Source organism: Lutra lutra, chromosome 5 (assembly GCF_902655055.1).
Source record: "Lutra lutra chromosome 5, mLutLut1.2, whole genome shotgun sequence".
Taxonomy (NCBI): Eukaryota; Metazoa; Chordata; class Mammalia; order Carnivora; family Mustelidae; genus Lutra; species Lutra lutra.
Window position 1 is genome coordinate 140030141 of NC_062282.1, and position 24350 is coordinate 140054490.

At 40.7% G+C, this 24350-nt stretch overlaps 1 protein-coding gene and 1 long non-coding RNA gene across 9 annotated transcripts in view; both read right to left on the bottom strand.

Annotated features, from left to right (window-relative positions):
- Positions 1–249: 249 nt before the first annotated feature.
- Positions 250–14263, bottom strand: LOC125101083 (uncharacterized). Its single transcript, XR_007127763.1, has 3 exons — positions 14101–14263; positions 9428–9528; positions 250–349 (listed from the first exon to the last, which is right to left on the bottom strand). It is a non-coding gene; the product is annotated as an uncharacterized LOC125101083 (long non-coding RNA).
- Positions 14264–18938: 4675 nt separating this feature from the next.
- Positions 18939–24350, bottom strand: part of SNCAIP (synuclein alpha interacting protein) — a 159204-nt gene continuing 153792 nt past the window's right edge. For 7 of the 8 annotated variants that reach the window (XM_047731136.1, XM_047731139.1, XM_047731141.1 and 4 more), the window contains one exon: positions 18939–19686. In XM_047731136.1, coding sequence (XP_047587092.1) covers positions 19602–19686 — 85 coding nt within the window. In that variant the 3' untranslated portion in view covers positions 18939–19601. The remainder of the gene's footprint in view (positions 19687–24350) is intronic. The other variant, XM_047731140.1, reaches the window with a different exon arrangement.

A 24350-nucleotide genomic window follows, 5' to 3' on the forward strand; every position in this document is an offset into this window, starting at 1 on the left:
CACCAGGGCCCCAGGCAAAGCTGCAGAGAAGGTCAAGCCTGCATTCTGCATTCCAACCCACCCCTTCCTTTCTGAGTCTACTTTTCACCCCAGTTATTGGACTCTAGCTATTGAGTTTCCTTGTGTTGCCATTTGCCTTCTAAATCATTCCTCTCCTTGACCGCTCTATTGCTCTGCACAGAGATTTGTCTTGTTGCCTTGTCATCCAGCTAGAGTTCCCATCTCCTGGGTGCTGATGGCAGCCCAAATGATGAAAAACACTTCTAGTACAGTGACCACGAGGCCTACAGAACATCTACAGTTTGAAACAAATGGTCCAGTGTCTTCTTCTTACATGGTCTTCTAGGACCTGAAATGGAGGGATAAAAACTGTGGTCTCAGACATGTTCTTCTGTGTACACACATACGCACCTTCGTGCACACCGCCCCCCCGCAACTCACACACACCCTATTTCTCTGTCAGGTTACCCTGGAGGCTAGGAGACAGCAAACAAAACCTCGCTTTGGTAGAAATCCCAAGTGAGCAGCCTCATGCATGCCTATCTCAATACCCATGGGTTTGTAGGTACAATCTTCGAGACTTTTCTAATCAGACCAGACTAGCAAATAAAGGTTTTCAGACGAAGCAATTTTCTAACCGGGGTCTTATGGCACAGACTGCAGAAAAACGTCCTCTGATTTAACACAACAGTTGCATAGTAAGACTCCCTTAGGGTCACCTTGACATGGAGCCAGAGCAGAGACCTTCATTTTCACTGCACTATTAAAGGATTTTATCCTTAATCCAGGATCTCAGGGGGAAGTGTGAGTTCCCAATGCCCTGACAAGCAGTTGCTGATGATTCCTGTGCCCATGTAAGCGCCTACCCTGGAGAGTTTTGGGGTTACTGAGGGGTGAGGACCCTATGAAAAAAACTGAGCTGTTAATTTGTCTCAGAGCCCTCATAATTTGCTGTATAAATGATCAGAATGACATCATTTTGTCCCCTAAGATGGTGAAGTTTGAGAGAGGCTGTTATTAAAAAGTGAGGCCAATGTCCAGTAGGGCCAGCCCGGACACAAGGGGGAACTGAGTTTCCGCAGAGCCTGCAGCAGCGACTCAAATCTAGTGCCACTGGGAGCATGAACAGTGAACACAGGACAGCACCATATCATTTGTCTTGGATTTAAAGTAGACCTATGGTCAGACTTTGCAGGGATAGGACACAGGAACCTGCATTTTTTTTAATGGATACCCCAGGTGACTGTGAGGCCCAGGCAGGCAGACCTGAGAGCACTTTCTATATAAAGGCCTACTCTAGGGGAGTAGACAAGGGCTGGAGGATATACGTGCTGATCCCTAGAAAACAGGGAAAATCTCTCCAGGAGGTCTGGGTGGGAGACTGCCAGATGCAAGAGGTCTTGACCAGCTGTGGGGCAGGAGTGGGACAGTCTTTTTTTTTTTTTTTTAAAGATTTTATTTATTTATTTGACAGAGAGAGATCACAAGCAGGCAGAGAGGCAGGCAGAGAGAGAGGAGGAAGCAGGCTCCCTGCCGAGCAGAGAACCCGACGAGGGGCTCGAACTCAGGACCCTGAGATCATGACCTGAGCCGAAGACAGCGGCTTAACCCACTGAGCCACCCAGGCGCCCCAGGAGTGGGACAGTCTTAAGTGAATTTTTTTTTTTAAGATTTTATGTATTTATTTGAGAGAGAGCACAAGCGGAAGAGTGGGAAAGAGGGAGAGGGAGAGAGAGAATCTCAAGCAGACCCTGGGCTGAAAAGAGAGTATGATGTGAGGCTTGATCACAGGACCCTGGGATCATGACCTGAGCCACAGGCAGATGCTTAACCGACTGAGCCACCCAGACATCCCTATATTTTGAAATCAGTATGTAATTTCTGAAAATCTAAACTCCTTTCAGACATTTCATTGGGATTGTATAGAAACAATAGGCCAATTTGGGACAACAGATATGTTAGCAATATTGAATTTTTTAATCTGTAAACAAAGTTTATTCCTGTGTTTTTAGGTTTTCAATTTCTCTCAGCAATGTTTTGTAGTTTTCAGTGTAAAAGTCTTACATGCATTTTGTTCAATTTTTTCTAAGTAGTCTCTTGTTTTTGATGCTATTATAAAAATATTTTTAAAATTTTACTTTGCAATTATTCACTGCTAAGACATAGAAATGCAATTTATTTTTGTGTTTTGACCTTGCATACTAAGACCATGCAAAATTCACTGATTTAAGCTTGAAATCAGGCAACATGATGCCCCAAGCTTTGTTTTTCTTTTTCAACATTTCCTTAGCAATTCAGGGTCTCTTCTGGTTCCATACACATTTTAGGATTGTTTGCTCCAGCACTTTGAAAAATGCCGGGGGAATTTCGATCGGGATGGCACTGAAAGTATAGATTGCTCTAGGCAGTACAGACATTTTAACAATGTTTATTCTTCTGATCCATGAGCATTGAATGCTCTTCCATCTTTTTGTGACTTCTTCAGTTTCTTTCATGAGTGTTCTATAGTTCCTCAAGTACAGATCCTTTACCTCTTTCGTTAGGTTTATTCCCAGGTATCTTATGGTTCTTGGTGCTATAGTAAATGGAATCAATTCTCCAATTTCCCTTTCTGTATTTTCATTGTTAGTGTATAAGAAAGCAACTGATTTCTGCACATTGAGTTTGTATCCCGACATATTACTGAATTGCTGTATGAGTTCTAGTAGTTTGGGGTGGAATCTTTGGGTTTTCCATATAAAGTATCATGTCATCTGTGAAGAAAGAAAGTTTGACTTCTTCTTTGTCAATCTGAACACCTTTTATTTCTCTTTGTTGTCTGATTGCTGTTGCTAGGACTTCTAATACTATGTTGAGTAAGAGTGGTGAGAGTGGGCATCCTTGTCATGTTCCTGATCTCAAAGGGAAGGTAGTCAGCTTTTCCCCATTGAGGATAATATTCACTGTGGGTTTTTCATAGATAGATTTTATGAAGTTAAGGAATGTTCCCTCTACCCCTATACTCTGAAGACTTTTAATCAGGAATGGATGCTGTATTTTGTCAAATACTTTTTCTGTATCAATTGAGAGGACCATGTGGTTCTTCTCTCTTCTCCTGTTGATTTGCTCTATCATGATTGATTTGTGAATGTTGAACCACCCTTGCATCCCAGGGATAAATCCCACCGGTCATGGTGGATAATCTTTTTAATGCACTATCGGATCCTATTAGCTAGGATCTTGTTGAGAATCTTGGCATCCATATTCATCAGGGATATTGGTCTGAAATTCTCCTTTTTGATGGGGTCTTTGGGTTTGGGGATAAGGGTAATGCTGGCTTTACTACAAAGCTGTGATCACCAAGACAGCATAGTACTGGCACAAAAAACAGACACACAGACCAGTGGAACAGAGAGTCCAGATATGGACCCTCAACTCTATGGTCAAATAATCTTCGACAAAGTAGGAAAAAATATCCAATGGAAAAACAACAGTCTCTTCAATAAACAGTGCTGGGAAAACTGGACAGCTATGTATAGGAGAATGAAACTCAACCATTCTCTTAACCCATACACAAAGATAAACTCGAAATGGAAGACCTCAATGTGAGGCAGGAAACTATCAAAATCCTAGAGAACATAGGCAGTAACCTCTTCGATATCAACCACAGCAGCTTCTTTTCAAGACATGTCTCCAACAGCAAAGGAAATAAAAGCAAAAATGAACTACTGGGACTTCATCAAGATAACAGCTTCTGCACAGCAAAGGAAATAGTCCACAAAACAAAGAGGCAACCCACAGAATGGGAGAACATATTTGCAAATGACACTATAGACAATGGGCTGATATCCAAGATATATAAAGAATTCCTCAAACTCAACACCCAAAAAACAGATAATCACATCAAAAAATGGGCAGAAGATATGAACAGACACTCCTCCAAAGAAGACATACAAATGGCTAATAGACACATGAAAAAATGTTCATCATCATTAGCCATCAGGAAAATTCAAATCAAAACCTCACTGAGATATGACCTTGCACCAGTTAGAATGGCCAAAATTAACAGGACAGGAAACAAGTGTTGGAGAGGATGTGGAGAAAGGGGAACCCTCTTCCACTGTTGGTTGGGAATGCAAATTGGTGCAGCCACTTTGGAAAACAATGTGGAGATTCCTTAAGAAATTAAAAATAGAGCTACCCTATGACCCTGCAATTGCACTACTGGGTATTTACCCCAAATATACAGATGTAGGGAAAAGAAGGGCCATCTGTACCCCAATGTTCATAGCAGCAATGGCCACAATCACCAAACTGTGGAAAGAGCCAAGATGCCCTTCAACAGACGAATGGATAAAGAAGATATGGTCCATATATACAATGGAGTATTATACCTCCATCAGAAAGGATGAATACCTGACTTTTATATCAACATGGATGGGACCGGAGGAGATTATGCTGAGTGAAGTAAGTCAAGCAGAGAAAGTCAATTATCATATGGTTTCACTTACTTGTGGAGCATAACAAGTAGAATAACACGAAGGACATGGGGAAATGGAGCGGAGAAGTGAGTTGAGGGAAATCGGGAGGGGGAGACAAACCATGAAAAACTGTGAACTCTTAGAAACAAACTGAGGGTTTTGGAGGGGTGGGGGTGAGGGGTTGGGTGAACCTGGTGGTGGGTATTATGGAGGGCACAAATTGCATGGATTCTGGGTGTGGTGCATAAACAATGAATCTCAGAACACTGTAAAAATTAAATAAAATTAATTTTTAAAAATTTACTGATTAATTCTAGTAGGTTACTTTGTAGATGCTTTAGGATTTTCTTTGTAAATCATCATGTCATCTCTGAATAATGACAACTTTATTCTTTTCCAAGTTGCAGGCACTTTATTGTTCTTCCTTGCATTAATACACTGGCCAGGAATTCCATTACAATTTAAATTATAGCGATTAGATGGCACATCCTTGCTTTATTCCTCATCTTAATCTCAAGGAAAACAGTAAAAATGTTTGCCATTATGTAGAATGTAGGCTTTTCTAACATGCTTATCCGGTTAAAAATGTTTCTTTTTGCCTTGATGGTTAAAAGTTTTACTCACAAATGGATATTAAGTTTTGGCAAATGCTTTTACTGTATGTTAACATCATCATATGCTTTTCTATTTTATTGTCTTATTGTGGTATATCCTATTGAATGATTTTAAAATTATAAAAATCAACCTTGTGGCCCTGAAATAAACCCCACTTGGTAAGTATGTATTATTCTCTGTAGTGCCAACTTCAGTTTGCTAAATTTTTATTAAAGATTGTTGGCTTCTATTTTCACAAGGAATATTTATCTATAGTTTTTTTTTAATGTATTTATCTGGTTTTAAAATCAGGGAAGTAAAATAAATTAGGAAATATTCTCTCCACCTTGATTTTCTGAGTTTCTATGAAATCAGCATCATTTCTTAAATGTGTGATAGAGTTAACCAGTGAAGCTATTTTTATCTGAAGTTCACCTAAAGTTTTTAAAAAATCACTAATTCAATTTATATATTAGATATAGGATTCTATGACATAAATATGGTTATTCAGATCTTCTGTTTCTTATTGTGTCGATTTTGGCAATTTATGTCTTCTAAGAAATGTGTTCATTTTTTGTAAAGTTGTCAAATTCATTGTCATAGAATTCTTCACAGTATTCTATTATCATTTTAATTGGCCATAGGATTTATAGCAAAAATGACTATTTCATTGCTGATATAGATTTTTTTTTTAATTTTTTCTTGATCAGCCTGGCATTTACCAATTTTACAAATCTCTTCCAATATCTAGTTTTTCCCTCCCACAGATTTTTCTCTATGGTTTATTTTGTTTTTCATTGATTTCTGGTCTTTTTTAAAAATTTCGAATACATTTTTATTGATATAATTATATTTGTATTTTTTATTTTAAAAATATTTATTAGATTTATGTTCTTATTCATTATTTTACTCATTCAATTTACCTCAGGTTTAAATGCTTCTCTTTTTATAGCTTCTTAATGTGGAAACTTATATAAATGACTTTAAACTTCTTTTCTAATATAAGCATTAAAATCTAAATGTTTGTCACTTGGTATTGTTGTTGCTGCATTCCACAGATGCTGATATACCGTGTTTTCACTGTTTTTCTTTTCTTTTCTTTTTAAAGATTTTATTTATTTGAGAACAAGCCAGCACAAGCAGTTGGTGTGGCAGGCAGAGGGAGAAGCAGGCTCCCCACTGAGCAGGGAGCCCAATGCGGGGCTTGGTCCCAGGACCCTGAGATCATGACCTGAGCCAATGGCAGACACTTAACCAACTGAGCCACCCAGACACCCCTCACTTTAAAAGGAAAAAATAAAGCTTTTTTCTCATTCCCTTTGTAACTTCTTTAAACAGAATATATACACACAAACATATAAGAATAAAAAGAAATGGCATTATATTCTATCTGTAACCTGCTTTCAGACTTAACAGTAAATCAAGAACACCTTTCTGATAATTTTCTGCAACATCATTTTTCATGCAATTTAGTACATTACAGATATATTGTACAAAATTTATTTAAACTAGGCCTCTATTGTTGGATAACTTAGTTGTTTTCATTTTTTTCAGTTACATATTGTGATAAATATCCTCATATAGTAGCTTTTGTGTAACTAAGAGATTTTTTCATTGTATAGTTTTCTAAAAGTGGAATTGATATATATGGGGATCCACTTTCAAGGCACTTTCCCATTTTGATACTGACTTCTTGGACCTGAGCCTATATTTTTTGCATGGTTCATTTTTTCCTGCAGAGTTGATGTGGTCTGTGGGCTGCATCAGCCCTCAGGCACGGCAATTTGGCATTCACAAAGGTGAAAAATAGTCAACTGCCAACATCCAAGATTGCAGGGGAAAGGTCTTATATCCAGCATCTGGATTTTCAGGTTCTCCTGGATAAGTGGGAATCTGGCAACACTAAGCCAACATTCCTACATGATAAGAATTAGTGGGAAAGGAGTAATTACTTTAGATAGGGCAGTCTCTTTCCATGTTGTCATAGTTCTTAGTCTGTACCTCTTGATTGATTGACATGGCTTGACTCTTAGAGGATTTGGGTTCACCATTCCTGATCTAGTAGGATAGAACCTACGAGAAAGCTAACGCCAGTCACATACAGGCAAACCCTGGCTTACCAAACCGTGTGACCTTTCCCAGTGCACATGACACCTCCTTGCACTTCATTCTCTAAGAAATTCTAGACCTCCACCTGGTAACCTATCAGATTTGTCCTTCCGAAACAAAAATCTATTTTTTGGAGTTAGAGAACAAAGATCGTCTTCTCTGTGCTTTAATACACATGAGTTTTTCTAGGCAAACATTATCTCTAATACTATGCAAATGTAATGTACCCACATCACGGCTCTCAGATTTTCTGGGTCTTGGTTTTAAGGATATACTGAAGATACAGCCCTCCCCTACCAGCAGTTTTTAACTCATGGCAGTTATGTTAGGATCAAATTTTGAATGTGGGATGACTACTGTCTCTTCCCCTCCCCTAGCCAGCCAAAGAGAATTCTCTAATTACCAGATCAATCTCCTGATTATTTTTCTTCCTAAAAAGAGGAATTTTTTTTTTCTGCTACAAGAGAGGTAAGGTTCATATACATGCGGAAGCGATACAGAAAATAGTGAGGACAGACAGAAAGAGGAGAATGATGTGTTGAGAGCAGTTTTGGGGAATTGTGAATGGAAGGGCTCTGGACTGGCACCCAATGTGAGGGAGACAGGAAGAAGAAGAAAAGAGATTTGAATACATATTGTTATGGTCTTTGAATCTGGATTCCCTTTATGGTTCCCAGGGAACCTAAGGAAAGGGTTTGAGTTATTGAAATTACTTTTGGTTGTGGGAAGCTGTTTTCTTGACTACAGTTCTGTTCTGAGACCAAACGGTCTCTGGCCCGGGTTTATAAGGTTACACAGGCTTGTGGATACATTTTCCTTGCTCATATCCTTCTTACACTGTGCTATGGTTATATTAATTTGCTCTTCGTGAGATACCAAGTACCGGACACCTGTTTAAACAGATTTAAGATTGTTCCTTCTGGCTGAAAGTTTTGTTGTGTACCCTCTTCAAAAAAGAAAAAAAAAAAAAAGTCCAAAACGGAGACAATTGAGACGTAGATTTCTGTTCTCCTTTTCTGTTTAGATTTCTGATTCTACAGTTTTCCTGAGGTAGGGAGTCCACATTAAAGGTCATAATGCTTCTGGCTCTAGGGTTGGATTTCTTAAACACATCCCCAGGTCAGCTGGAGGGCTAGAGTTTATTACTTTTTAAAAACCAAACCCCTGCCAAGTGAAAGGAGAGAAGGGCATGTTTAGATTAAAGTGCTTGATGTTCAAATTCTGTCGTTTGTTGACATTTTATTGCTCAATGCAGTTTTTTCCTATCCTTCAGGGCATTTTGCTTAATGGTTTCCCAGGAACACTGTGATGAGGCTTCAAAGCAAACCCTAGGTTTTAGCAACAATGCTCTTATTCCAGTTTATGTGAGTCACATGTCCAAAGCCTTGTATGCATCTCGAGTTTTTCCCATAAACACTCATGCCCAGAAAATATGGGAAACCATGTTAGCAAGCCATACTCAATGTCGCACACTAATATGCAAACAAACCAGGTAATTCCAGTGTAATAGATTTTTGTGTAACTGGGAGGCGGAGGGGTGTACCTACACTAGATGCTAGCTCTCCTAACGTCCTTCAAGAGGATCTGTCTCCAGGGGTCTGATAGAGCCGGCTGTTGGGTACAAATCTGTCAGTAGGAATTGGCTAGGTAGCTATGATGCCTTCAACATTCAATTATCACAAACACACCAACAAAATGATGTACAACCCCAAGAAGTCTGTCCTTCACGATTATTTATTGCCTGGGTCAAGAGGAGTATGAGCCATTTATTACCTTTAAAGTGGTTCTCATCTGACTGAACCCCATACATGCTAGCAAAACATGGCTTCCCGAGGGGATATATTTTAGTACTTTTATGGTTGAAAAATGAACTGTTGATGCTTAGACCTGGCACTTAAAGTGGTGTCTAATTTCTCTCTTCCAATTATCTCCTTCCAGAGCTGATTCTTTCTCCCTCTTTCTCTGTTTGCACTATATTGGGTGCCTGTCATGGCCAACCAGGTCAGTCTGAATGGGAGCTTTTCTCAGAAGGCAGCCCCACTCAAATGAGTAGAAAAAAGGAGAAGAGATGACTGCCATTCACTTAACTCTGAAAAAGTTCCCTAGAGGTATGGTGGGCTCTCCTTCTCTGTACAGTTAAGAAACATAGTGACCTTTCTCACAAATGCTGGCAGGTGGCTGACCTCTCAGGTCTCTCCTCGGAGTACCATGCTTTTCCTTTCCAGGTGTTTAGTACTAAAAAGCAGAGGAAATGGTGCTCTTACCTTCCAGTAAGAAGATTTAATCACAGGTCATGTTGGCAAAGCCACTTCTGTGGTGATGGTTTCTACGGGCACAATCCTCCAGGAATGAACATCGGCCAGACCTGCAACATTTAAGGAGACTGTGGGGTTTGAACTTGTGTTTTGGAAAATGCTAGTCCATGTCTGAAACTTCATCTGACAGGGCTTTCTGCACTACGCATTGTGAAAGAGAGGACATTTGCAGCCCTGGTTTTTAATTTTCTTCTCTTTTGTGGGCAGAGAGACGGACCTCAATGTTATTTTAACTTTGTTTGCTCCGGGCAAGGAAATTTATTTAATTAGGTAGCCAATCCAGAAATTCTGCTGCTGCACATTTTGTATCATACAGGCTGTGGTGTGTCTGGAAAACAGAAGGGGCATGGGAGAGGAAGCTCAGCCTTTGAAACTTGTCTAGAAGGAGGCTGAAGGATATTCAAATAAAGTATTTTTAAAGGTTCAGTGGGCTGAGATGAATTCTAGCAAAATGGCGCTAGAAATCAGAGGTGTGATTTTTCCTAGTCGTCATGATGTCAGTGTGGGAAGAAACCATGGTTCAGAATTCCCTTGGAAAGCTGCTTTTGTAGATGCAAGCAGAAAGAAGGGCTTGCCATCCTCTCCTGACCACTCTGAAACTTCAGGATAAATGGCTTCTGCTGGAGACTTATCATGACACTCCAGCAAGGGTTGGGAATGTGACATCACAAGGTTTTTTTCACAGACGTGTGTGCAAATCCAGATAAACCTGGAAGTCTGCAGCCAGGATGCCAGGCATCTATTCAGATAAGGCACAAACAGAATGGAGCTTTTCTCCTTGCAGTCTCTATAGGTTTTGGAAACCGGCTGGGACTATACATCTTGCATGTGGGTTGGGAGAGGCAACCTCCATCAGTAACATAAGGACCAGCAACTTTGCAATTCTACCGAATATTTACTCCCTGTACCTGCAGTTTACTGCCTGTAGCAAGTTTATGAAAATTTTAAATATGTTTATGTTTAAAAATACAAGTCTTTCAATAGAGATGAATGCAAGGGAAATAAATCCTAGAGTGATGAGTAATTTTAGTTATTTGCTTATGTGTTCTTGGTGCTAATTAACCTACATAGGGAGACAGATGATGTGAAGGAGAAACCGGAGGTGAGGGAAGGGAGTGTGAGTTAGTCACCTGTGAAAACAAGATTTTTTAAAAAAGGGTTTATTTATTTATTTATTTATTTCAGAGAAGGAGAGAGAGAGAGCGTGTGTGTGTGTGACCATGCGAGTGAGCAGGGGGAGAAGTCGAGACTGAAGGGGAGGGAGAATCTTAAGCAAACTCCATGCCCAGAGCTCAGAGCTTGATCTTAGGACCACATGATCATGACCTGAGCTGAAATCACGAGTCAGACATTGAACCAACTGAGCCACCCAGGTGCCTCTGAAAAGCAAGATTCTTTGAGCAACAAGCAATAGATGTGAAAAGAACAACCAAAAATCACTGGGGAGGGGAGCTTTATGTAAAACAGAAGTTCTCTTCACCTCTCATAAAGTCTAATTTTCTTCAAACTCAGATATCACGCTCTACCTGTGTGGTAGGATGAGTTTTCCTCCATCATATACCACCTCTCTCCGCCCCACTGGCCCCACTCTTTCTCCCACCTAGCCAAGACCTTGTCCTTCTGTCTGGAGCTTATGGGGCCTAAAAGAACAGAATATGGCTTTTTGTGATGTAACTCAAGTTATGGAAGGAAATCAGGATGTAAGTTACGGGCAACATCCATAGTAGCACCAAGTTCATCTTTGCTATGAGAAGACCTGTTGCCCTACCTACCTCCACCTGTAAGGTCCTAGGCCCCATCCTCACCTCCCCCTGCCTAGTGGAGCAAAGAGAGGAGGACAGCCCATGCTGAGTGCCGCAGCCAAGAGGAAACTGAACTTGGAATGGAGTGCAAGGGGAAGTAAAAGGAGGAAGACATAGGAGGAAGGTCAAGGAGTTTGTCCCTTAAAGTCATCTGAGAAGCAGCCACCAAAATGGGATTAGATGTGCAAGAGGTTCCTTGAGGGACATGACTCTCTGAAAAATAAAGGGGGAGGGGCAGGAGGTGGCAGGGAGAGCCTTCAGACTGGGGTGCAGGGCTGACACAGGGGAAGGAAAGAGGGAAGGGCAGAGGGGAATCATACAGGAAGACTCTCAGACTATACCATATTGTGGAGAAAATGGTACCAAAATAAAGGGGAGTCCCAGGCCACCACCATCCCTTAGAAGAGTCCCCCAGCTAATACCCCTGCTGTGCTCATTGTCCAAGAAAACCTGGGGAGAAGTGTGGCCCTGGGGTGAGCACCACAATGAAGCAGGAGGGGCGTCCCATAGAAGCTTCTCCAGAAGATAGCTCAGCAAGACTAACTTCACAGCCACCACAAGGAGGGACACATGGTGCTGACACAGGCAAGGTCACAGTGAAGGTTCTAAGGGTCTAGGACTATGGCCCCGCATCTGGGCTAGAGCAAGAAGACAAGTGGGATTATACAGAGGACTCACTTCTCAATCTCTGCTCACTTGCCTATGGGTGAGAAAACCTTGCTCGGTCAAGTTCAGGGCAGAATGAACATTATACGAGATTCTCAGAGTTGGACCAGTCCAACTACTACCAGTTGTAGGCTACCAATTCTGTGGATACATGATGTTGTGTGCAGATCTGGGAGGCTCCTTTTGATAATAGCATTACCTGGGGACTGGGGTAGCCAATCACTGTACCTGAGTTCATTTGTCTGCCTTTATTAAATGCAGACCTTACAGGACACCTGCCTGGCCTCAGCCAAAGTCAAAGGGATTCCTCCCTCCTCTCAACAACATTGTCTCCTAAGCCCCCACCCCCCATATTACTTCTGTCTTGCACTTTACATATGTGTCTCTATGACTTGTCCCATCCTTGAAAGATAACGCACAATTTGAAGCTAACCATTGTCTTATACTTTGAATCAGTATTCTTTTGCATACATCGTTGTTTGGGGTTTTCACATCAGGTAAATAAAGGGAATGAGCAGCCAGGGGGGTAAGGTGGGGGAAAAAACACCCAAACAAACATGTATTTCAGCCTATTTACTTTTTAGGATTAGCAGTCACTTATAATAGAAGACTCAGATGTATTTCAACCAAGAAAAAGGATCAAAATATACAACGTTGTCAACTTATATGATGCTATCTGTCAAATATATTTAAAAAAAACAAAGTATGAGGAAATAAGGACAACGAAAGGGGGTGAAGTTGGCCTGGGTACAGCTACAAAAAAATGAAGCTAAGGATTGCTACTGAGATTGAATACAAACCTTACTCTTGACCTTTTCCTGGCAGGCAAGACAAAAAGGAAAATACAAGTTATATAAGGTTCTTATTAGCTAGTAAATAGAAGCATGCCAGCTTTTCTGTACAAGCAGATTATTCCCCCGTCCCCCAGCACTAACTTTAAGAATTTCTTTTATGGTCCCTTATAAAGACATTGACTTTTAAAATATATGATGGTTTCAATTTTATAAAAAAAAAACTTAAAAAATAATAGAAACTTCTTTTTTCTGTATGGTCACTTCTTACATTGATTTTTGATAAATGTCATATTTCAGAGATGACATTTCTTTGGGGATTTAGGATGGAGTTCAGCCCCCAGCAGGGAAATGAGGTTGAAGGATGATGTCTGGGCCTGTAGCCTGTGGAAGGGACCCTGGGAAAGGTGGGATCCAGCTTGTAATGCCCACAGGCTAAGTAGCAATATGAGATTATTAGCAAACAAACGAAGTTGTATTAAAAGAGAATATAACCTTGGCTGTATTCTTTTTTAATTTGGCCCAACAGCTGGGTCCCAACACATAGATCTCAATTTGACACTGGGCCTTTATCGTAATAAATTCCATATACGTACAATGATCTAAAATTGACCCTGCTAAGACCCAAACAAGCGTTCCCAAGGAAAAATCCTCTGGTTTACTCATCCACTGAAGCACCAGACACAATGAAATGTGTATTCTGAGATTCCCCGAGACTAGCCTAGGCTAATGTGCTCTCACAGCTCCTTGGGGAGACAAACCTGACTGGAGATTAGTGTGTAGGAAGGTTACTACAGAGGGCTCCCGGGGTCGGTTCCTCAGGAAGACAAGAGGAGGGGAGCAGAGCAGAAGGGAGGCAGAGGAGGGGCGCAAGACAAAGTGGAGGAGGAAGTGAAGTGAAAGCCAGCGGGGACACTGGACCGGGGGGTGCCTTTCTGGAGGTGCCTCTCGTTGGGGGAGGGGCTGGGACCCTACACCCCACCACTCACTGGATCCAAGCTGTCCTTCCGAGGCGATGTCCTCAGGGCGGTTCCCTGAGGAAGCTACCACCTCAGGGCTCTGGGCCAGCAGCCGCCAATGAGGGGGGCTAAGTGCCAGACTTTTGAAGGTGGTCCCTCACAACGGATCGGGGATTTTTCTAGGCCCCATGTCCTGAACTAGCAGAACATACTTTACTCCTGAAGCACGGCTAAAATAATCTCCCAGATCTCCCGGTCTTTGTGACATGCGGCTTTATTCCCAGAGCCTGGATGGATGCTCTTTATTCTGTAGGATGAGCACCCCCGTTCGGTTTTCTATTCGGCTGCTCCTACCCGAGGGCGGCTACAAGGGACCTAGTCGGTGAAGAGCTTATCTGACTCACTTCCGGAATTTGGAGGGACGGTCCATAAGCCTGCGCAGCCGCTCATGGAGCCGGGTTCTTTCTCTTCTCTTCTAGTCCCTTTTTGGCAGGTCACTTCCGTGCTCGTGGCTGCAGGAGTCACTGCTGTGTCCCAGAGCGGAAAGCAAGAGCAGCAAACCAGGAAGGCCAGGCACGCTTCCTCTTCCCCAACACTTCCGGAAGCGCAGTAACAGCGCTACCGGCTTCCCATTGGCCAGAGCCGAGTCACGTGACTGTACCTAGTTTCCGGGGCTCCTGGGAAAGTCGTTTTATCTGAGAATATTTAGCTGGCTGCACTTAATTGGGAATAAAGAGAGAAAGGCTATTGACTGATAAGACAACCAGCAGGGCCGAGCACAAGTCATAGAAATGAAATCCTTCCTCCCTTGCTCCTCATGGGCTGAAGGACGGCATGAAACAGACAACATGGAAAGAAAACAAATATAAAATATTCATGCGACTAGGGGCGCAGCATCATAGCAGAGAGCTCTGCTTTCCAGATTTCTCCTGCTGAACTCAGACTCTCCACATTTCATCAAGAGCAATATGCATTCATTACCCCAGATTTATGCTTGCCTTTCTGCCCTTTGGGACAGAGCTGTGCACGTGGTAGTCATTCGCGGGGTGTGTTTTCGTGTGTGTCTGTGTGTGTGTGTTGTGTAAACAAAGGAGCGTCTTTGGCGTACAATATAGCACTGCACTGTGTCCTCACATCATAAAATCATGAAGTCGTGTGTTCTGGTGGCATATATGGGAAGCCCCGCAGTGGTGGTTGAGGAGTGGTTCTGGGAAGGGTTTCAGTCTTTGCTTGGCTGTGCTTTTGTCTTCCTTATGCCCCTGCCAGATGGGTAGCTTTCTGATGATTTGATTTCATACATCCAGATTTTAGAGAACTTTGAAAACAATGGAAAAGCTACCCCCAGTATGATTTAAAAAGTGCAATGGCCCAATCCTTTCTTGAAAAATTACGATTTCTTCTACCCCTCCCATCCAGAATAGAAGCCTCAGTTTCTGTAATTGTATGATTTTGAACTTTCTGCATATGAAATTATAGTATGGAATAGGATTTCCATATATACACAAACTTATGGATACTGCTTAGCGAAACAGAAGAGTGTGACGCTGCCAGTGATATTTCCTGAAAACACTTAATACCCTCTTTATATCCAGACCTACATGTAGGGGCTCATCATTCTTCCCCTTTCTTTGAGGAAGGGTCTTTTCTGTCAAACTGTCTTCTCAAATATTGTTCTGATAGACAGTTCACAGCCTCACAAAATTAGAAATAGGGCCCACGGTGAATGTCACATGATTCTGAGTTTCTGATATGCTCCCAGCTGATGCCCATACAATTCTCTGACCACACTTTCATGATTGGAATTGTGGGAGAAGTTTTTACAAATACTTCTGTCTGGGTTCTACCCAGAGAGTTAGATTTTTTATAGGGTTGGTGTGGGCATCAGATTTTTTATTTTTTTTAGCGGGGGGGGGGGGGAAGGCAAAGGAAGAGGGAAAATCCCAATCGGACTCTGCACTGAACACAGAGCCCAATGTGGGGCTTGACCCCATGATCAGGAGATGACGCCTGAGCTGAAATTAAGAGTCAGATGCTTAACTGAGAGAGCCACCCAGATGCCCCTGGACATCAGATTTTTAAAAGCTCCCCCAGATGATTCTAATGTATAGCAATATTTGAGAACCATAAGCTCTGAACCAATTACTTTCCCCCATGTGTCCATGTGTCCCTTACATATCCTTGTGCACCCCCACCACGGTTAATACCAACTTCTGGGGGGGGGGGGTTATTCCAAGACAGTGCCTAGCATGGGACCCCATTCTTGGTATGGGCTCAATCAGAGTCTGATGACCACATCAGCATATAGAAAGATGCCGTTCTATTCACATGCTGTGGCAAGAAGGGAGAGAGGATTTACTTTTCATTGTAAATACGGATTCAGCACACTTCACACTCACTGCAGTTCCTTTGCCAGGCTTCTTCCAAGGAAAGCCCATAAAAGGGGTTTTCCAGATCTTGGGAACCTAGGGAGACAAAGGGGAAAAATGGGGAGCAGAGATGTCAGCAGAGGAAAGAGAGGAAGGGAAGGAAGGAGAGAGAGAAAAAGAGGAGGAGGAAGAAGGGATGGAAGAAGAATGGGGAAGAAAGAAGAAGAAACTAAGATTGATATAAAGGTAGCAGAAGTTGAAAAACACTGACAAAAATTGCTGGTAGATATTTACTAAACACCATCTCTGAGAGACGTCAGAGGTTCTTGTGGAGCTCAAAGAATGTAGGATCTCATTAGGAGACAGGAATCAGGCACTCAACACTGAACTATGCAATGAAGAATAAAGGGAAATAAAACTGGAGATAACATGGGACTTATAGAGAGACCCATCAACAAATGAGAGTTTCAAGGCAATAGATAAGATGAACTCCATTTTCATGTGGGGAAATGGTATTAACTCCGTTGCTATGGGTTCCTTATTCTTACTTGGCTTTATTAGCTTAACTCAGATTATGTACATAGGTGGCTCCTGAAGAGATAACATTTAACCCATTTCATTATCAGGGGGTCTTTCAGGGTATTATTTAAATATTTTGTAGTTATTTCCTCAAGCCTATACCATCCAGTATGTTGCCTGCAAATATTCTGAAAAAAAATTAATTTCACTATTTACTTGAAGATAGATACCTTTGAGAGTCCTCATCCCACTCCTAACCCCACGATGCCCATCTAGAAGTTTCTTCTTAGAGTTGAGGTCATGGTACTAATGTTTTATGAGACTACAGAAGGGGCATTCAATCCATTCAAAGTGGTGAAGGTTTGGTATCTTGTTATCTTTTCTAAGAAACATTCTTAATTTGATGGGTTGAACTTTGGCAAAATGAGTCCCTTTAGTGACATAAAAGCAGCCAGTCTTTAAAAGACGCTGACAGATGCTGAGAGAGTTTTTTACAGTGGGGCTGAGTTTCCAGCTCTGCTGCATGTAATTAGGCAGGCAGATAGAGCTTCACTCATTTTACTAGCCCAGTGGGAGGGAGAGGGGGCGGGGGGCCCCAAAGTTCTGCTAACTTCAAGGAAACACACTCTCTCTTTCTTTAACGTGTGTGTCTCCATTTCTGTGAAGAAATAAGTCTGTGTTTCATTTTATAAATTCTGCACACAACTGAGCTTGTGGTAAGGAACACATCATTTCTATTTATTTCAGGCAAGCGTAATTTATCCATTTCATAAAGAACTTGGATGGTAAAGATGGTATACATGTGTGATTTAAGGATCAGCATTTTTAGTGTGCTAACAACATCAATAAACACAGAATGCATTGTGTCGGCAGTCTGGCTCATCTGAATCTACTGGATTTTCCTACTTTGCCTTTTTTTTTTTTTTTAAATCTTTGGTCTTCAGGGTTTAATACTCTGGTGTCTGAAGTGCTTGTGTCCAAAAACAATTGAATTGCCAGTTTTCTTGGTCAAGGTAGCATCTCTTTTTTTCAAACTCTTGGTTTTCTCTGCTACATTTAATTGGGAACTCTGTGTCTGGCTCATAAAAATCTCTACAGAATGCTCCCCCTTCAACTTTTAAGTTAAAAAACCCCATCTGTCTAAGAACAAAGCTGGGGCTTCTGGGGAACAGAAAGAGAACTCTCTGGGTCCCTTTCCCTTGCAAGCCCCATTCTAGAACTAAATCCAAAACTTGGCTCATGTGTACCAAGCAGAAATCACGAGAATCTCCACATGTGCTGGCCATATATTCTATATTAGAATCACAACCCTAGGACCCCGCAATAAAATGTGAAGAAGCAGAGAGGATCCCTGAGGACAAGGGGCCAAAACCAGAATAGGGACTCTCATTTGAGGAAAAAAACCACATGAGCAACTCAGAGCTATGAAGGGCACCAGGCTGTAACGACAGGAACTCAGAGGACCCAAACAACGACAGAACTATTTGGTTGAATTCCTAGACATGTTGCTCTGTAGGTCGAAAGGAACTTACCTCCTAGATGTGCATGTAGGCCAGTCTTGCCCTTTTCCAGGTTGATTGAGGAGGCAATGTTTCTTCCCCAAGACCCATCCAGAAGTAGAGCCAACACAACTCAGGATCCCTGTGTACTAGTCCAGTGGGAATAATGAGCAAAGCTGGGCCAGAGCCAAGTCTGCTGTTTACAAGTTGTATTACTTTGGACGTAGGACTTAAAGCTTTCTGAAGTTTAATTTGCTAAGCTATAAAATGGTTGTAGTAATATCACTACATAAGTGTGACTGGTACATAAAAGGTCCTTCTTCTAGACCTCATTGCATCTTGTCAAGCCCAAGTTTGTCAGGCCAGGTTTGTCACCCATATATCTAAGATTACCTCCTAACTTAGTAACTTGGCCTCTTGTGTCAACCAAGATACAGAATGGCCCATATTTGATGGCTGGAACACTGCTCGTAACTGTGGGTAACATATAGTGCTCCCTCCTACTGGGAAGAACACACTCACCTTCCAAACTAAAATTTGACAGGCCTCTTATGGGCCATGCCAACACTTTGAAAATAAAACTCTTGAAGTTGCAGCAGAAATATATTTTTACATGATAGGACGAAACCATCTGGAACTTACTGCTTACATGGACTGAAAGAGCTGTATCAACAATAGGGTTGTTATAAACTCAGGCTCCACACTGTCTCCCAAGGGATTAGACAGGTCTCATAATGTGTTCTAGACAGAAAAAGTGACCCAAGTAGGGGCTGAATCCTTAGCTGTCATTAGCATTTTCCCATGTCAACGCTGGGATTTGAGAAGACAGAAGGAATTGACTTACTTTATATACTTGTCTGATCCTTTAGTACTTAATGAAAACTAGAATGTTTTATTTCACCCCTATGGGAAAATAGCTAAAACAGGCAGTTTGTTCCTGAAATAAAATATCAGCAATCAAAATACTCTCAAGGTCCCTTAGAAAGCAGAACATCACAGGCTGATTACAAAGTAGGTGCCCCAAGCTTCTAGGTGCTGTTAACATTGTTTTATTTCCTTTATACAAAAAGTAGAAATGACAGAAAAAAACACCCTTGACAGAAAACAATACCACTGACCTGGTCTCATTGAGGAGCTGAGCCCTCAATGAGAGCAACTGCCCATTACCAAACTGCCCATTTTACTAGGAAAGGAAAGTTCAGTCAACATTAGCAAACACTCATGCAACTGATGAAAGACAAGATGGTGCCAGTGGCTTGGTGGATGTACCAATCCAATCCTAAAAAAACATACATTGGCCCAATCATGCTTTTAAATGGCATCTCTTTAGAAACAAGTTATATATACAAATATCACCCCAAAATGTGTATTATATAGTCTACCACTATAAATTTAAGGCATCCTGATATTGTTCTTCTGCTGGTGAGGCATTGTTCTCATGATTCTATTTCCACAGTGGATAGTCCAGAAATTTCCAATGGTGTCCAAAGGGCAGAAATGAGAGATAAGAAAAAAAATGATTTACAAGAAGAGTTCTTTTGACTCTGGCTCAGCATTGTGCTTTATGCTGTAGGATTTCTTCATTTTTCTATTGATGTCATTATGCCTAAGCAGAAGAAAAACCATAAAGGCCAGAATTAGATAAAACTATGGTCAAGTTACAACACCACTAAACAACTTACCAAAAATGGAAATTATCCTCATACAAACCACACTGAAGAACACTTTATTCTACTAGGCAAATTATTCTTTCATATAAACCACTCTTTAAACAATAAAAACTACAGTCATGTAATAACACACACTTAGCAAACACTTTTTAATTTGGTTCTGGAAGTTATTTCTCAATCATGCTGACTGGAATCCAGGCAAGATTCTAGTCAAGTGAATTTTATAAAATTCATGTCAAAGTCATGTCAAATCAGATAGTAAGTATAGTAATGCTGGTTGAGTGGAAATGAGATGTTTATATTTTACTGACACCGATTCATTGGTGACCTCTTTAATGTCCAATAAGCTTGAGTCCTAATTTTTCAAAGAAGCTGCTTATTTGGTGGTGGGATTATTGCTGGAAGACAATAAGTAGGAAAGTCTAGGGGAAAAACAAAAAAAAAACTAAGAAAAAGTAATGCCATTCTCCACCCCACCCCATCCCACCCCCCATATTTGATACCTAGTAAGCCTATGGAAAGAAGCACAACCTTAAGCCTTGGAACAGTCATGTTTTGTAAGTGAATTTCCTTCTAGGTGGACGCATTTGTTCACATTCTGGATATACAAATCTTCAGAGAGGAGTCACCTTCTGAAGGTGGGTGAGCCTACATATTAATAAATTCCTTCTTGTTGCTACATTAGACACAAAGTGTTTCCAATAATGCTACTTGCTAACATGAGGACATATTTGGATGGGGAGCTTCAAGTGGAGTGTAATGGCCTCAAAATCATGCTTGCTTGCAAAGACTGTGTAGACTATTTTCAGTGTTCCAGGAAGTATTTGATCCTCACCAACACCTGAAAGTTCTAATTCTTTCTTTATTTATTCCTCTGAAAAGAACTTTATTAATTTTTTTAAAAAGATTTTACTTATAAGTAATCTCTACACCCAACGTGGGGCTCGAGCTTACAACCCTGAGATCAAGAGTTGCAAGCTTTACTGACCAAGCCAGCCAAGTGCCCCTGAGTAGAACTTTAGAGATTGTCTATGGGCAAGAAAGGAAAGAAAGGGAAAGAAAAACCTGATTGGTAAAAAGATGCTCTAAGGACTTCCAATTAAACATGGTGGATTAAATACACACACTCATCACCCCATTCTCACAAAACAACACTAAAAGGAAAGTAAAGAAATAAGAAAGGAATAAACCTAAACAAGGGAAGTGAGAGGGGATGATAATATACAAAATACCAACACTATTTCAGAAACAGGAAGGTCGAAGAGCTTGTGGAGCTGATTCAGCAGAGCAGAAGATACAGAAATCTAAGCCCATGGACAGGGAACCCAGCAAACTGATGTATGCTGCAAGATGCAGAAACCAAAAGCACCATGTACTTCTGGAGGTGACAGTGGGTGCTGAATGGGTGCTAAAAATGGGAAGATTATTGGAAAAAAAAATTTTTTAAGATTTTATTTATTTATTTGACACGGAGAGAGATCACAAGTAGGCAGAGTACAGAGAGAGAGGGAGAAGCAGGTTCCCCACTGAGCAGAGAGCCCGACGTCGGGCTTGATCCCAGGACCCTGAGATATGACCTGAGCTGAAGGCAGACGCTTAACCCACTGAGCCACCCAGGCACCCCAGATTATTAGAAAAATTTTTGGAAGTAGCAATTCAGATCCCAGATTATCTCTCTGACCCAGTGTAGCTGGGTGACTGTCTCTTTCCCACTGTGAAAAAGACTGGAGGTTACAATTTGCAAGGCGCGAACCAGAGAGAATTCAGCTAAAGGGGGCAGAACCCATGAGATTAAATGAAAGTCTCCCTAAGTGAGAATATGATTCTCAACCCATCTCCTATTAGTCTGACTCATGAATTCTTGGCACTCAGGTTATGGGCACCAGCAGGAGATTGGAGTTTCCTTAACTTGAGAAATGAACTGGCCAAGAGAAAAGACTTAAAAATACTAGTAGGGACTTTCCCAACAGAAGAGCCTAGTCCTCACCAGTTCATGTGAAGCAACACTGACCAGTCAACAAGCCTCGCCCATTAAGTCAGAACTTCCATTCAGCTTTAGTGAATATAAATGAGTCAGAGATCATCAGATATTTGAGGAAAGTGCTACTATGAAAGACAGAACCAAAATAAACAGAAATGGAAGTCAAAGTGACTAGAGATGACATACGGAGCCAATGAGAGCTTTAAACATCTTTAACAAGGAAAGAAAAACTGGGAAAATGTCTGCAATTCATACTATAAAGGGTTAGTCTTCCTAATATGTAATTTAGAAAGAGCTGCTATAAGTCAAAAGAAGAAGGCCGGAATCTCAATAAAATGAAGCATTAAAAATAGTACATTCATACAGTGAAATAATACCAATGTAAATACCTTTTACTGCAAAAAGGAGGAAAAGAAAAAAATATATACATTTATATTTGTCTGTAAAATTCACATGTATAACGCTACAATAAGGAAACAAAGAGAAAACCAACAAGGTACTTTTAGAAATTAACACTATTATAGCAAAAATAAAAAATTAGAAGGTTGGAAGTTACAGGTCAGTTCTTTCCTAAAAGAACTAAAAAAGACAAAAGTATGGATAAAGATAGAAAACTAGTTAGCAAATCTGAGGACTGATTCAGTGTGCCCAACATTACAATAGTACGATTTCCAGAAAGAGTAAACAGAGAAATTGCAATGGACAAAAATTTCAAAGAAATTGTACAAAAACGTTTCCCAGAACTGAAACATAGGTTTCCAGACTGAAAAAGCCTGCTGCGTGCCCACATGTCAGGAGTGTTAATGACATCATGACAAAGTACTGGGGATGAAGAGAAAATCACAATAGCTTCCAAGGGATTTGCAATTTGAGAGGAATGGAGCTTCGCAACAGGCACATTGGAAGCAAGAGGAAAATGAAAAGTGTTAGAGATTCTGAGGAAAAGTGTTTCCTACCTAGAATTCTATACCCAGCCAAATACATCTAACCCAGTATGAGGGCAAATTGAAGATGTTTTCAGACAGGCAAGGTCTCAACAAATTTAGCACCCATTCACCTCCCAAAGATGGGAAGATGTGTTTACCAAAACATGAGCATAAACCCAAAATGGGAAAAGACAGATTCAGGAAATAGGGCTCTACACAAGAGAGAAGCAGAAGCAATTCCCAGAATAATGTATGGGGGGGAAACACCAGGAAGACAGCTGTGCAGCACTGCTAGATCACAGCAGTCCAGACTAGGGCAGGAGGACAGAGGTTGTCTCTACCAACAGACAAAATGAGAGACACCTAATCTGCCTGAATGTGCTAAAGGGAGGTTTCTGTCTCCCACAAAGTATTTAGAAAGGAACTGTACCCTGAGAAGTCAAAATTATTTTCTGCCCCCAAAATGTAAGGTTATAATTAGAAAGGAAACACATTATGGCATACTCCTTGGACCTACTGTGATTAATATTTATACAGCCATACTAATAACACCAAATACTGACTTAACCCCAAAGAGAGATACAACTGTATTATTAATGGTGGGAAGAGGAAGGATGGGGGTGTGTGTGTGTTTGTGTGTGTTTGGGGGTAGGGGACAGTGTTAGGTGCTAAAATAGAGCTAGATAAGTTTGGTTCTTTGTGGAGAATATAGATTCTTTGAATCCTGGCTCCATAATTTGTTATCATCATTACTATACAAGCTTGGGTAAGATCATAATCTCTCTGTGCCTTGGCTTCCAATCTGCAAAATTTGATAATAATAGTACCTAACATACTAGGTCATTATGAAGGTTAAAACAGTTATGATGCATGTGGTGCCTGGAATATTCTTTCATACCTGTAATTGCTTTATAAGTGTGAGCTATCATTTTATACTATAGAAGTATAGTAGAATGAACAGAGAGAATATCTAAAGTTAAATATCTGAATGAGCATGTGACTTAACAAGGCAGAATACTAGAAAATACATGTGAAAGAAAGCCAAGTGATTGATTCAGAGGAGTGGAATTACAGAACAGAGTAGGTTGGGCAGAGGAGAGCAATTTTTCATTAGAACGCTAGCTAGCATTACTGTCTTTCTTTCTCTCTCTCTTTCTCTCTCTCTCTCTGAATATATATATATATATATATATATATATATATATATATATATGAACCTATAGCAGTTCAACAAAAAAGTAAATGAAAAATCAATAAAAGTTAAAAAGAAGGGTTAGGTTGTAATTTAAGGATGATCTCATCATTTAGACACTAACAGTATTTCTGCTTTAATATAAGGGGTGTTGTGGTCAAGAACATTAAAAAAGAACACTTTCTGCAGGACACAACCCAGCATGATAAGAGTCGAGTGTGTATTTGAGGCATTTATTTGAATAATATCAGGATAATTCGAGGCTCCCCGAATCCTTCAATTTCCTTCCTAGTCTTGAATTACCAGTATTCAAAGGAACAGAATTGTTTGGGTAATTTTGGCATGAATTATTCAGATAATTAGCTGTTCCTTGATTTCATTTTTGGATATGAAATCACATTCTCAGTGACCAAAATTGGGAAGAAGAAAAGGCTTAAATTTAAATAACAGTTTTGCAAGTAATCTAACTTGCTGATTCATCTAGGCACGGATTCCACATTT